This window comes from Sinocyclocheilus rhinocerous, unplaced genomic scaffold (genome assembly GCF_001515625.1).
Source record: "Sinocyclocheilus rhinocerous isolate Xijiao unplaced genomic scaffold, SAMN03320098_v1.1 scaffold3174, whole genome shotgun sequence".
NCBI classification, from domain to species: domain Eukaryota; kingdom Metazoa; phylum Chordata; class Actinopteri; order Cypriniformes; family Cyprinidae; genus Sinocyclocheilus; species Sinocyclocheilus rhinocerous.
Genome location: NW_015666612.1, coordinates 103,391 through 116,645, shown reverse-complemented (window position 1 = coordinate 116,645; position 13,255 = coordinate 103,391). Strand labels below are relative to the sequence as shown.

Here is a 13,255-nt window from a genome sequence, read left to right as displayed (position 1 = left end):
CCATTTAAGATATCAAGAATCCATTTACAGTTTTACATCTGCCGTGTTTTGACATTATTCTGATGTCATTATTTTTCACAAAACCCAAAATAGCCAACTTCCTGTTGGGCGGAGCTAATGACATGCAGTGCAAAAGTTGTTTGGCTAGATGATATCTGTATGTGTACCGAGTTTCACATGTATACTTGCAAGTATGTATGATATATTGCCATCCGCATTCCAGGGGGAGCTGTAGAGTTCCCTTGCCACGCCTGAGTTTATGAGCATGTTAAGGGCCTCAAAAACCCCAAAACCTTGACAAAATAATAATAATAATAATAATGATGATAAGAATCTTAAGGAAAACAAAAGAGCAGAATTGTGAATGTGCGTATGTGCTATTTTACAGATGAAAAGTTTTGCTAAGTTATTTTGATAAGTTATTTATCAAAATATGGCCCTGATGACCTTCAAGCAAGAGCGATACATGCAATACTCCAGAATTCAAAGTGTCTCACAGTTACATTTAAATAGTGTGTTTAACTGATGCATGTTGAGGTTCTGTTATCCCTGTCTCTTCAGAAAAAAACACCATCATTTATACACGACAGGAAGGTGATCTCCTCTATACTAAAAATTGGCAAGCAATGATTTGGCATAGTCCTACCATCATTTTATTGTTTTTAGTATCAGTGAAATACTTTACGAAGAGTTATTCTCATTAATGTAATTGTTCTCTACAGGTACCGGTATCTAATCTAGTATCTTGACCACACAATGGAACTTTAGGGGAGTAATGGAATCCTACTTATTAATGGCAATAAAAAGAGTTCAATACAGATGGGACTGATGAAACCAAACAACTGTGCTACACATGCATCTACTGTATGTTTGAAATAATAAAAAAAAGCATGCAGTATGTGTAGGACAGGCTCCAGTCAATTCTAAATATATTGTATTGCATCTCAGGAAATGCATATAGAGACTTATCACACGATCAGGTGTTATTACTGAGAAAAAAAATAATTCCGCAACACACATACAGAGATCAGAATGCATGCTTAGGTTATACATTTACAGACCATATTTGGAATATCTAACAATTGAGTTATCCTTTTGATTTTGATTGGAGTTATCCTTTTTACATTTACTACAAGCTACTAAAAATATTAATACTTAAAATAAATTCCATAGAATACAAATTTAGCTGCATATGAATGTGAGATGTGAAAAGGGGAATACCAGCAATGCAAAATGAAGGTTATAAGTGATAATGTGAGGGGAAAAAAACACTGTTTGTAGATCTAGCTACTTCTCAAAACTGAAAGACATGTATGAGAGAATTAACCATAGATAATTTTATAGATAGATAGATAGATAGGATAGATAGATGCATGCAATGTTATAACCATTCAATTTTTTAGATACATGCATGTACAAATACATTTGTAAATGTAAAGAAATGTTTCATTCTCACAAGCAATGAAAAATAATTCCTCAAAATAATTTTAGCATTTGATGCTTTTTTTTTGTTGTTGTAAATATTAAAATGCCTATTATCTGGTATTTGAGGAACCCATATTTATAAATGTGATTTTATGAATTATATTTAAATGTTTTCTCTGTAGCTATAGAGATTTTCTGATCAAAACCAAAACAGTTTACCTGATGAAGCATTAGTCTTCAAAGAAATCATCATCACAAACCAATCTAAAAAAACAGTAGTAGCAAAATATTCTATACCTTAATAACTCAGTCCAGTACTAAAGATTCAAAAGTGATAACGCGATGCTCCGCAAGTATTTAATGATTTTCCTCGATGTCACTTTGACTCATGCTGCACCTACGATGACAAAACAGGAAAGAAGCAACACATTTTTCACTTCACAGAAAGAGGTGAACTTATTTTCCAAACAGCAAGGAACACATTTTTTGTGCACTGCATGTCTATAAATACATGCACACTGAACTGATATTAATGTATTCTGTGCTTGCAATTACTAGAAGGCTTTTTGTTGAAGTCAAAGAGGGAAGTTGTTTCTTCAACAAACCTCTTCTTGAGAATTCACTGCAACTTCAGTTGTGGTCCATTACTTCAGTTACAAATTGATTTCTGTGTCTAACTTCGAGAAATCTTGTATTAAAGATGTAATGAAGAACAAAGCGATGAAAACTGGGAGAATTTATTTGTAAAAACCTCCCGTTTGCTCAAAGTATACCATCTGACCAAACATTTGCTTTTCATCATATTTTTGCAAGGCCTGTCAACAACCTATTTTACTTAAACTCATTAGCATTTTCCACATCATTAACATAAAAATTAAAGAGCTTCATTAAGTACACGTCCGTTAGGTGGGTCTCCTTCATACTCAAATGCGTAATCCATCCACAAAAGCACCGTAGCAGATCGCACTAATTGAGCGGCGCTACAAGAAGCATCTGTGAGCAGAAAGCTGAATAAATAGTTGCAAGAGGACAAACAGTGGCAGTCCATTATTTATCATTTAGTAGTTCAAGCTCTGCCAGCCATCCTAATTCATTTGGATTTTGTTCAAGTCTTCCTGTCTGTGGAAAAACACTGCATTGTGTTTTATTTTCAGACACTTGAGCACAAGAAAAATCCCAAAGCAGCATTGTTCCGACGGATGAAATTCACACAGTGTCCTGTTCAACAGCCGCGGCTTTCACATGCCTACGTGACAGCTGTGCAGGAGAAACAAAAAGATCAGTCTTTTTATCAATAATGCGGTCTCTCCGACAAAACACAAAGATTTGTACGGCACAATAAGCCGAGGGCCGGAGGAATGGCTGAGCGTTTGTTTCTTTCCACCACAGAGACATTGTGCTGTGTACGAAAGTTTTTCACAGTGCAAATAGCGTCGAGCCAGACGAGCGCTGCATTTTCTCAACGTCTGGGTCTGCCTCTGTGGACCTGAGGGAGAGAAGGAGGAGAAAAGAAAGAACAAAATGCTTCATTTTATATAAATCATGTCTAAAGGCCCTTTCACATTACTCGAGTCAGCGTTGGCCAGTGAACTGAACTCAGCATCAGTGACAGCGCTGGCCCAAGCTCAATTCAACTTCAACCCCATTCGCTGACCTTTTCAATGATTTTGAAAGCCAATGATTAGCAGACGATTTGCATGATGTATGAAAAGTCTGCCTGTGCAATGACAAGTCCAACTCTGCATTCAAGTTAATCATTTAGAATAAAAGGAACTAAAAATGTTATAACAACTGTCAAATTTTAAGGTCTTGAATGCATCATCATGCATTTTTGTGCATTTACATTTACCTTATTTTCTTTTTTTTTTTATATTTTCTTTATATTTACTTTTTTATATATGTTTATATATTTTTTAACAATTTCACATCCTTCCCTGCTTGTTTGGAAATCTTTCCATGTAACTTGTAATTGTAATTTTGCCCATGAGAGTCAAGTCAAACTGAAAGTCTGAATAGAAACTAATTTGGTAACACTTTACAATAAGGTCTCATTTATAAACATTGAACAATACTTTTACAGCATTTATTCATCTTAGTTTATGTCATCTTACTCAACACTTACTAATACATGTTTAAAATCAAAAGATAGATATTGCACTAAAAAGAACATGATCAATTTTTATATTAAAAAAGATTCATAAATGCTGTAAAAACATATTACATATCAGCTAATGCATTAATGTTATCAATTGACCTAATTTAAAACATCAAGAGCATCCAGAAACAATAACTTTTTAAACTTTTTTCTTTCTACAATGGCTTTCAAACAATCACCACAGATTCTCTTCCAGATTCAAATGTGTGGTTTCACGTATTCACACCTAGCGACCTCGTAAAATGTATTTTCTGTGATGCAGTCTGCAGCATGGTTCAAACGGAGGTTCAAAAACGGAGCGCTAAAGTCTTGATGCGAGTCATTTGAAAGAGCATTAACATTCACATACTCTTAAGTGACTTATTTGGAAACACTCTACATTGGTGAAACACAAATAGCATGTGTTAATCTTACATTAGCCTGCTGCTGAGCTGACAATGCGGTATTCTAATAAGCATAAATATACACTCTTAAGAATAAAAGCTAAAGGCTGTTTTCGCAGTGATGGCATAGAAGAACCATTTCAGGTTCCCGCCTAAAAAAACTTTCAGTAAACAAGTTTTTCCAGGTTTTTTTACTTAGTGTGAAGAACATTTTAATAATTTAAAGAACCCTTTTTCACTATAAAGAACCTTTTGTGCAATGAAAAGATTCTATGGATGTTAAAGTTTATTCATGGAGCCAAAATTGGCAGTAAAAATTTGAATCTATACTTTTTATAATTATCCATTTCAATTGATTTGTCATGTTGAATTTAACGTGAATATCTTGGATTTGGAACATCATTCATGTCAAGTGTCCATGATATATAAAAAACACTGACTACAGAGGTGGCTGACTGGAACAGAGAGTCACTAAAATATGGATATAAATACTGCACTGTAAAAACATTCCACCCAATTCAACAACTCCAGTCCATCAATTAAAATCTTATGAAGCAAAAAGCTGCATGTTTGTAATAAACAAATCCATTATTAAGACATTTTTAACTTCAAACCATTGCTTCTGGCTAAAATATGAGACCATAATTCATAATATTGCTTCCTCCAGTAAAAAAGTAGTCTTGTATGAATCAGGAGAGAAATCTGCACATTTAAGCACTGTTTACAACAAGTGAAAACAGTCCTTTCTTTTTGATGTGATTTTTGATGTGAGAGACAACAGGAGATAGACTTTTTCACCAGCGTTATTATGGATTATGGACTCATATTTCAGACAGAAGCAACAGTATAAAGTTAAGCAACTTAAAGCGTCTAAATGATGGATGTGTTTCTTACAAACACATAGATTTTCAATTCACAAGTCATTAACTGATGGACTGGAGTGGTGTGGATTACTTGTGGATTATTGTGATGTTTTTATCAGCTGTTTGGACTCTCATTCTGACGGCACCCATTCACTGCAGAGCATCCATTGCTGAGCAAGTGCTTCAATGCTACATTTCTCCAAATCTGATGAAGAAACAAACTCATCAAACTCATCAACTATTTCTTTAAAATTTTAAATATAATCAAATTGGCTTTTAAACTCATTTTCTAAAAGTCTTGTCTAGTTGAATCTTGTATAACTTAAAAATGAAGTTGAAATTATTTTGATGGGTTAAAGTAATGGAAAAATATCCAGTGGATCATGACATGGTCACTGCATTAAATGCATCAGCCATAAAATGTGTTGTTGAAGATGCATTTCACTCATATAAAGCAGTATCAAGTTGCATACCTGTCGCATGTGTGTTGGGTGTCCATGCATGGTTGCATGCATGGGATGCACTCCTGGCATTCGCTGAGGGCTCGTATGCAACACTCGAGTCTGCTTGTGCACGTTTGGAGATCTGTGTCTACGTTGCACGGTCACAGGCTGGATGGTGCGCGGCTGCTGCATGCGTTCACGCGGAAGTTTCTGGAACTCGTCCGGCCGCAGCACCGGAGGTGGAGTAGGAGGCATCTGGCCCACTTTGTTAAGCTGCTGGATGGGTTGAGAAGGTCCAGGGTTCTGCAAGGCAGCTTGAGACTGCTGGATCCAATTGGCGAAAGGGTTATCGGTCTGGGCGGTGTGTTGGCGTAGTGCAGCCTCAGTGAGAGGAATGGATGGCTGAGGCACGGTCTGATTTGGTCTGGTGCCAGTTTGTGTTTCAGGTATGATCGTTCCCCTTGGTAGACCAATGGGGATTGGAGTCTGACCCTGAGAGGTTTGGGTTTGAGGTATTGCGGTCTGGATTTGAGATTGGACTTGCGGTTGGGTGCTTAAATTCTGTTGGACCACTTGCCTCTGCACATTTGGGTCCAATTGAGAGTTGTTGAGCACGATTGGTCTCTGGAGGTCTCTTCTTTGGGGAGGAGCAGCTTGGGTCAACCTTCCCAAAGGTTCAGTTTCCCGATATCTCAGACCAGAACGATCCCTCCGTGCATCTCGTTGTGGCCAATCTGAAGATCCACTACTGTCTGAACTATAGACTTCGGGGTTGGGATACGCCGGCGTTCCCTGCAAACGGTCCAAAGGCATCTGTTGGAGGTGCGCTCTGGAGTCATTGAACTGGTTGTTGGTCTGAAGGGGGTTTGAACGTCGACTTCGCTCTTCTGCTGATGATCTTGAGTTGGCAGTTTGGCGGTTTGCATTGGTTTGGTTGGTAGGGTGCGAGTATCCAGTCTGAATGAGGCTGTTGGGCTGACGAGAACCATTTGATGAAGCATTATTGAGCATTGTTTGTGTTTGATTACCCAATCTCAAAGGGTCAGAGTTCAGCAAGCCAGTCTGAGAATGATTTTGATGGTTGGCGTTAGTATGTTGACTCTGTAGTGCACTTTCTCCATGGTCTGCATGTTGCTGGACCACCTGATTTGCTTCTGGAGGGTATGTGTTCAAGTTGACATGCACCGTTTGAGGTTGTGAATTATTAAACTGGTCAGTTCGTGGCAAGGTGTTGAGGTTTACATGAACTGTATGGGCAAGCGCACCAGGCTGAGAACTGCCCGTTTGTATGAGAATATTGGGATTGTGTTGGACAGGCTGTGGGAACGACCTCTGAGGGTCATTGTTTGGATATGAATTGCTTTGATGCCCATTGTCTGGGACTGTACTGAAGTTGCGTTGGAATGCATCGGTGTGCAGATGGCCATTATGATGGAGTGGGTTGGAGTTGCTGGGCATGATTTGTGACATTGTGTTTATGTTCCCATTGTTGTTATTGGGAACGGCAGTGAAGTTTTGTGGGAGTGAGTTGTGTAATGTGGGATCATGGTGGTTTTCATTGACAAGAGCTCTGTTTGCAATCTGTGGAGAGGGAACATGTGAAAAGAGGTATTATTGTACATTAAAAGAGATGTTAAGGCTGGGCAATATTGCAATGATTGCAAGGTGCTTTTATGTGGCCATTAGGTTTAGCAAAATACATTAAACTGGTTTTGTAATTCTTTCCTTGCAAATAATGAGTATAAGAGTGTTAATATAAAGATGTTTTAATAGCATCTTATCTCTTTCCCCGCCAGCATTTCTGATCATTTTCACTAAAATATCATGGCCCCCAGAATATTTTGTTGTATGAATATCTGAACATGCAATAAATCAAAATAAAGAACAGGGCCTCTACTTTTAAACATAAAAAAATCAGTTTCATTCTAGCTTCAAGCATTCTTTTTTTATCAACACTTGAATGTAGGTAAGTTTCATTAAAAAAAAGCTACATTTTGTTTAAAAAGCTGAGAAAATCAAAGACTACATCTGGATCATATTCAGTTCTATGATCAAAGCATAGGTGCAGTAGATCGCTTCCATCAACACCCCCAAAGCTTCACAGTCCTTTACCACTTCCGGGATCGACATTTCACTCGGTAAGATTAGGCAGTTTTCATTTATATGCTGATCGCATTATTTTTCATATGCATCTGCTTACATATGCACGTTTCTGCATTTTCCTCGCCTGTGTTTTTGATCGGGAGATGTGTAATAGCGCCCCGAGCGTATAACAGTGAAAACACGGAAACCGGAAAATTCCGTCTATGGCGGGGAAAGAGTTAAGTAGCAAAAACAGTGGTTGAGTTGGTAAGTTCAATTAATTGATGTGAATACATTCAGAATCCTTTTAATGAATCAATTCAGAACTTAATGATTTGTTTACATGATCTATAAAAATTTTCACATTATCTCTGTGTGCCATTGTTCATTGTAAGCAAATGTTGCTGATTATCACTTTGATAATATATTGGTTCATACAAACAAAAATGATTCTTCCTTGTAAAGTTTAGTGCAAAAAAATTTTTAATTATATTTCTGCTATATTTTGTTATTTAAAAAAAATATTTTTGGCCTTAATTCTAAGCGGTATGTGTGGAGAAAACCAGGCACCTGTCCAATACAGTCCCAACAGTGAAGCATGGTGGTGGCAGCATCATGCTGTGGGGGTGTTTTTCAGCTGCAGGGGCAGGACGACTGGTTGCAATCGAGGGAAAGATGAATGCGGCCAAGTACAGGGATATCCTGGACGAAAACCTTCTCCAGAGTGCTCAGGACCTCAGACTGGAACTAAGGTTTACCTTCCAACAAGACAATGACCCTAAGCACACAGCTAAAATAACGAAGGAGTGGCTTCACAACAACTCTGTGACTGTTCTTGGATGGCCCAGCCAGAGCCCTGACTTAAACTCAATTGAGCATCTCTGGAGAGACCTAAAAATGGCTGTCCACCAACGTTTACCGTCCAACCTGACAGAACTGGAGAGGATTTGCAAGGAGGAATGGCAGAGGATCCCCAAATCCAGGTGTGAATAACTTGTTGCATCTTTCCCAAAAAGACTCATGGCTGTATTAGATCAAAAGGGTGCTTCTACTAAATACTGAGCATTTTTCAGTTTTTCTTTTTTAATAAATCTGCAAAGATGTCAACAATTCTGTGTTTTTCTGTCAATATGGGGTGCTGTGTGTACATTAACGAGGGAAAAAAATTAACTTAAATGATTTTAGCAAATGGCTGCAATATAACAAAGAGTGAAAAATTTAAGGGGGTCTGAATACTTTCCGTACCCACTGTATATAGTAAAAATTTTCTCTTTTTTTAGCCAAATTGTCCATCCCTAAGAGGTATTATTCTACATTACACAGAACACAATAGAAGAATGTGGCACCATCTTACTGTGGTTCCTTCATTCTGGTTTGTCTTCTGAAGTCCAATAGTATCTCTGAGTCTCCGATCAACTGCAAATATGAGCATATAAGCATCAAAAAAATCACAAAACAAAACAATGAACTGAAGCATTCAAGAGAGACATACCGTTTCTTTGTCGCAGAAGCAAAATAATTACAACAATAATTATGATGAGTGCAACAACACAGGCAACAACGATCCCTGCTACGGCTCCTCCGCTGAGACACGTACCTGTAAACATGATTTTTATATTTTACATATGAAGAATTAGATTAACACGCACTGCTAATAACAGAAGACAGAAATGGAGCAAAAGCATAAAGGGCAAAGAAAAAACACATCACACAAACACTGGCAATGGAACCAGCAAATAGAAGAAAGTATCCTGCAAAGGAAAATCATTGTAGGAGGATGAAAATTATGACTCCTTCTAGTGAGGTGACACATGAATTTATCAATGCTGTGGCTGAATACTCCTTCTCCGGTCAAGAAAATGAATGTCAGGCCGAAGAATAAACTGACAGATGCATCCGTCACCAAAGTGCCACAGAGAGCCATTAACTCACCCACAATGGCCAGGTCTATCTGCTGCTTCGATGTCCCTCCTGTGATGTCATTCCGTGCAATGCAGATGTAACGGCCACTCTGATTGGAGGAGAAGATCTGCAGACTCAGCACACCACTCCCTGATTGGCCGGTGGTCACCGGCTGGCCGTTAAGTTCCCATGAGAAGGAGGCAGGAGGTAGAGAGGCAGACGTACAGGTGAGACGCACCGTCTGTCCCACCGTAGCATCTCCCCCGCCAACACACTCACTTGAGGTCTTAGTCAACTGTGGGGCGTCTGGACCATCTGAGGACCGACAAAATTATCTTGTATCACTGTATGAGTAATTTTATATCACCATAATTGTATTTCATAATATGATTATTTTACTGGTAATTTAGTGCAAAAAATGTGATAATGCCATGTGATAATCATAAAAAAAAAAATAATAATTTTTTTTTTTTTTTAATATATATATTAATTCAGTTCAAGTTTATTTGAATATTTGTATATTTTCATTTTTGTATTTATAAACTGTAATATTAAAAACAAAATGTATTAATATAAATATAAATATTAATTACATATTAATAATATTAACTAATATTATTAATATTAATACAGTAAAATATTTAGATATTATGTATTATTCTACATTATACAGCACAAAACAGGAAAAAGCAGCATCATATTACTGTCTATTTTAGATAATCCAGTCTATTATCTGCTTGAGCTTCATTCCAGTGTATTATATTCTTTTTATCTGTAACTTGTTGGGCACCAACCAAAAGATCAGATTATTTACAATGCATGAATAATTTTGATATCAGTGCAAAGTTTATTTGTATAGCATGTTTCATAATACATATTGTTTCAAGACAGCTTTACAGAAATATTAATTATTAACAGTAATATTAAGAATAATCATTACTATTATTGAAAAATTATTGATATAATAATAATAATAATATTAAAATCTAAAAAAATAATATTTAGATTTTTTTAGCCATATTGTTCAGCCCTTAGAGATATTATTCTACATTATACAGAACACAACAAGAGAAAGTGTCAAAATGTCTATTTTTGATCATTCAGTCAATTAAATACTTGTGGATAATTGTAATTAATTAATTATATATATATAAAAATATATATTTTTTTTTTACTTGTACACCAACCAAGATCTGATTATTTACAACACATGAGTAAGTCTGATATCAGTACAAAAACTGCTTCCCTCTATGAAACACTTGAGCTCAAAACAAAACACTCAAAACAATAAAAAACTAAATCAGCAAACAGAATTGCAAAAGCACTTTTGGTTTCAAACACTCCTCCATCTGCCATTGGCTGGACTGTTGGTTGAGCCAGTGTTGTCATGCCCCTCAAACAGACTGCAATTACTCACTAGTGCAGCAGAAATTAATCCAAAATATGTCTTGTATGTTATTGTTATGTTTGTCTACCAAACTGGAACATTACAAGCTCTTTAGTCATTTTTTCATGTCAGATGTCTCTGAACACATGCTGCTGTTATAAAACATGCTCTTATTTGAGAAACTGCAAGAAATGTTCACACAAGGTTGACGTGCAAAGCATAAAACCTTGTCTGAGGTCTTATTGATAAAATTAAACTAGAGGCCTCAGCATGTTTCCAAAGGGGCCGCAAGATGGCTTATTAACAATATATTATTAATAACTAAACTAAACTAAAATGACTTAAAATATGGCAAAACAAGCAGCTAAAAAAACAATATTTCTTATTTTAATTTGTTTAATTCATTTATCTTCTATCATTCATATTTCACATTCATATTTTTTATATTGTCTTTTTTATTTCCCACAGTCTTGGAAAAGCTGTGTTATTTTAGTATAATTTTGATATTATAGTTTTTATTATTATTTTGAATTATTTTTATATTTTATGTTTTCATTTGAATTTTAGTATTTTTGTGCTTTTGTCATTTTTATTTTCTTAATGTGTCTATATAGTTTTTATTTTCACTTTATAGTTTTTTTATTATTTCAGTTTTAGTTTTAGTTTTTTAGTACGTCAAAAAAACTAAATGAAAAGAAGAAATTTTGCTTTGCCAACTAGCTGAATTTTTTAAAAATATTTTATTTTATTTCTGTTATAATATTTATTTTAAGTAAGGAACATGTTTTTTAATGGTTTTAATTTTAGTTTACTATAATAAATCTGACCTCGATATATGAGGGAATTTTAGTATGATATGAGGGAATATTTGAGTGTGATTTTTTACAACTGGAAAGAATTAATAAAATTGCACAAAAAAAAAAGTAAAATCTGTACCAGAAATATCTCGGATGGGACTAGATTATCCAAAAACAGTCATTACCACAATTCTGTAATATGGTATGTAAAATATTTTGGGGTTGAATTTCCAGCCGAAAGTGGATATATACAGTGATATATACAGTTACCGTGAATAAAAAAAACTCAGAACTCAGAATAGAGAAATTCGCCAAAAGATGACCAGCTTGTAGAGTCTTCTGCAGCAATGACACAGCATGAATTGTTATTGACTCACAGTAGACGCTGAGGGTGGTCTTGGCGGTTTGAGCGCTGACGGCGTTGCTGACGGTGCATGTGTATTCTCCTGCATCGTCTCTCCTGGCCTGTTTAATGAGCAGAGATCCAGCGCTGATAGTAATGCGGCTGTCAGAGGAAAGCGCAGCGCCTCCTTTACCCCAAACCACACTGACCTCTGAACCCGCAGACCAGCTGCAACTCAGAGACACGTTCCCACCTTCCAGCGGCAGAGACGGCAGGGACAAAACAACTCCGTTCACAGCATCTGAAGACGGAAAACAAGGAGAGGGTGAGCAAACAATGCAAAGAAAATGTTCATTAACTCTGCTGTTGTGTTGGGGTTTTCAAACAGCTTGAAACAATGGCTAAACTATTTAGTTTTTGAAATTTTTTTAATATTTCACATTTGTGACCCTGGAGCACAAAAGCAGTCTTAAGTCAGTGGGGTATATTTGTAGCAATAGCCAAAAGTACATTGTATGGGTCAAAATTATAGATTTTTCTTTTATGCCAAAAATCATTAGGATATTAAGTAAAGATCATGTTCCATGAAGATATTTTGCAAAGTTCCTACTCAATGGAAAGCTTATTTATTATATGATGTATAAATCTCAATTTCGAAAAAAATTGACCCTTATGACTGGTTTTGTGGTCCAGGGTCACATTTAAGGTCATGACTCATGAGTCTGTACAAATCAGGGTTATTATAGCTAATGAAAACTAAAACAATTTTTACTTGAAATAAAATAAACTATAACTGAAAGAAAAGTTATTTTATTTGCAGCTAGATGCCAAGGCAACATTTCTCATTTTAATTTAGTTTACCTAAAAATATTTTTTTAGCTAACTGAAATATCTAAAACCAATACTGAAATGAAAAATAATGAAAATATTATAGACATATTTAAAAAGAAATAATAATTAAAAGAAATTACAAGCACACAACAAAATTACTAAAAATTAACTTAAAATTAAATAAATAAAATAAAATAATAATTTTTAAAAAATAATAAAAACTGTAATTGTATTTCAATTATACAAAAATAACCCTGGTACAAATTTAGTTTTATGACTTTTATGCTGGGGTCAGATTGACCCTCCCATCGTTTCTATGCAATTTGTCAAAAATCAACAGCAAAAAGTCAGGTAAAAAAAAAAGAAGAAATCTATTATTGTAGCTTGTCAAACACTAAAATACGAAAAATACAAAACTTCTGAAATTTAAGACTCAAAGTTTACTTAAAATTGAAGAATGATTCGAGGAAAATTCGCTATTTCTTTATCTAGCTGAGTTTCAATCAAAAAATCTGTCAAAAGGCAGAGGAAGTACAAAAAGCAATAAATAATATTTACACTAAGTACAAATAATGTTAATACTATTTATAATTGTAAGCAAGTGTGCAAAGTCACTACAAGTAGTCATGACAAAAAAAAATATA

The 13,255-nt window shown here is 35.5% G+C and overlaps 1 protein-coding gene across 1 annotated transcript in view; it reads right to left on the bottom strand.

Annotated features, from left to right (window-relative positions):
• Window positions 1–2,186: 2,186 nt before the first annotated feature.
• The window catches only part of LOC107733029 (GATA zinc finger domain-containing protein 14), a 12,916-nt gene continuing 1,847 nt past the window's right edge, over window positions 2,187–13,255 (bottom strand). The window contains exons 3-8 of the mRNA XM_016544537.1: window positions 11,815–12,081; window positions 9,284–9,568; window positions 8,844–8,948; window positions 8,706–8,767; window positions 5,300–6,850; window positions 2,187–2,911 (exon numbers count right to left, since the gene is read on the bottom strand). Coding sequence (XP_016400023.1) covers window positions 2,885–2,911; window positions 5,300–6,850; window positions 8,706–8,767; window positions 8,844–8,948; window positions 9,284–9,568; window positions 11,815–12,081 — 2,297 coding nt within the window. The 3' untranslated portion in view covers window positions 2,187–2,884. The remainder of the gene's footprint in view (window positions 2,912–5,299; window positions 6,851–8,705; window positions 8,768–8,843; window positions 8,949–9,283; window positions 9,569–11,814; window positions 12,082–13,255) is intronic.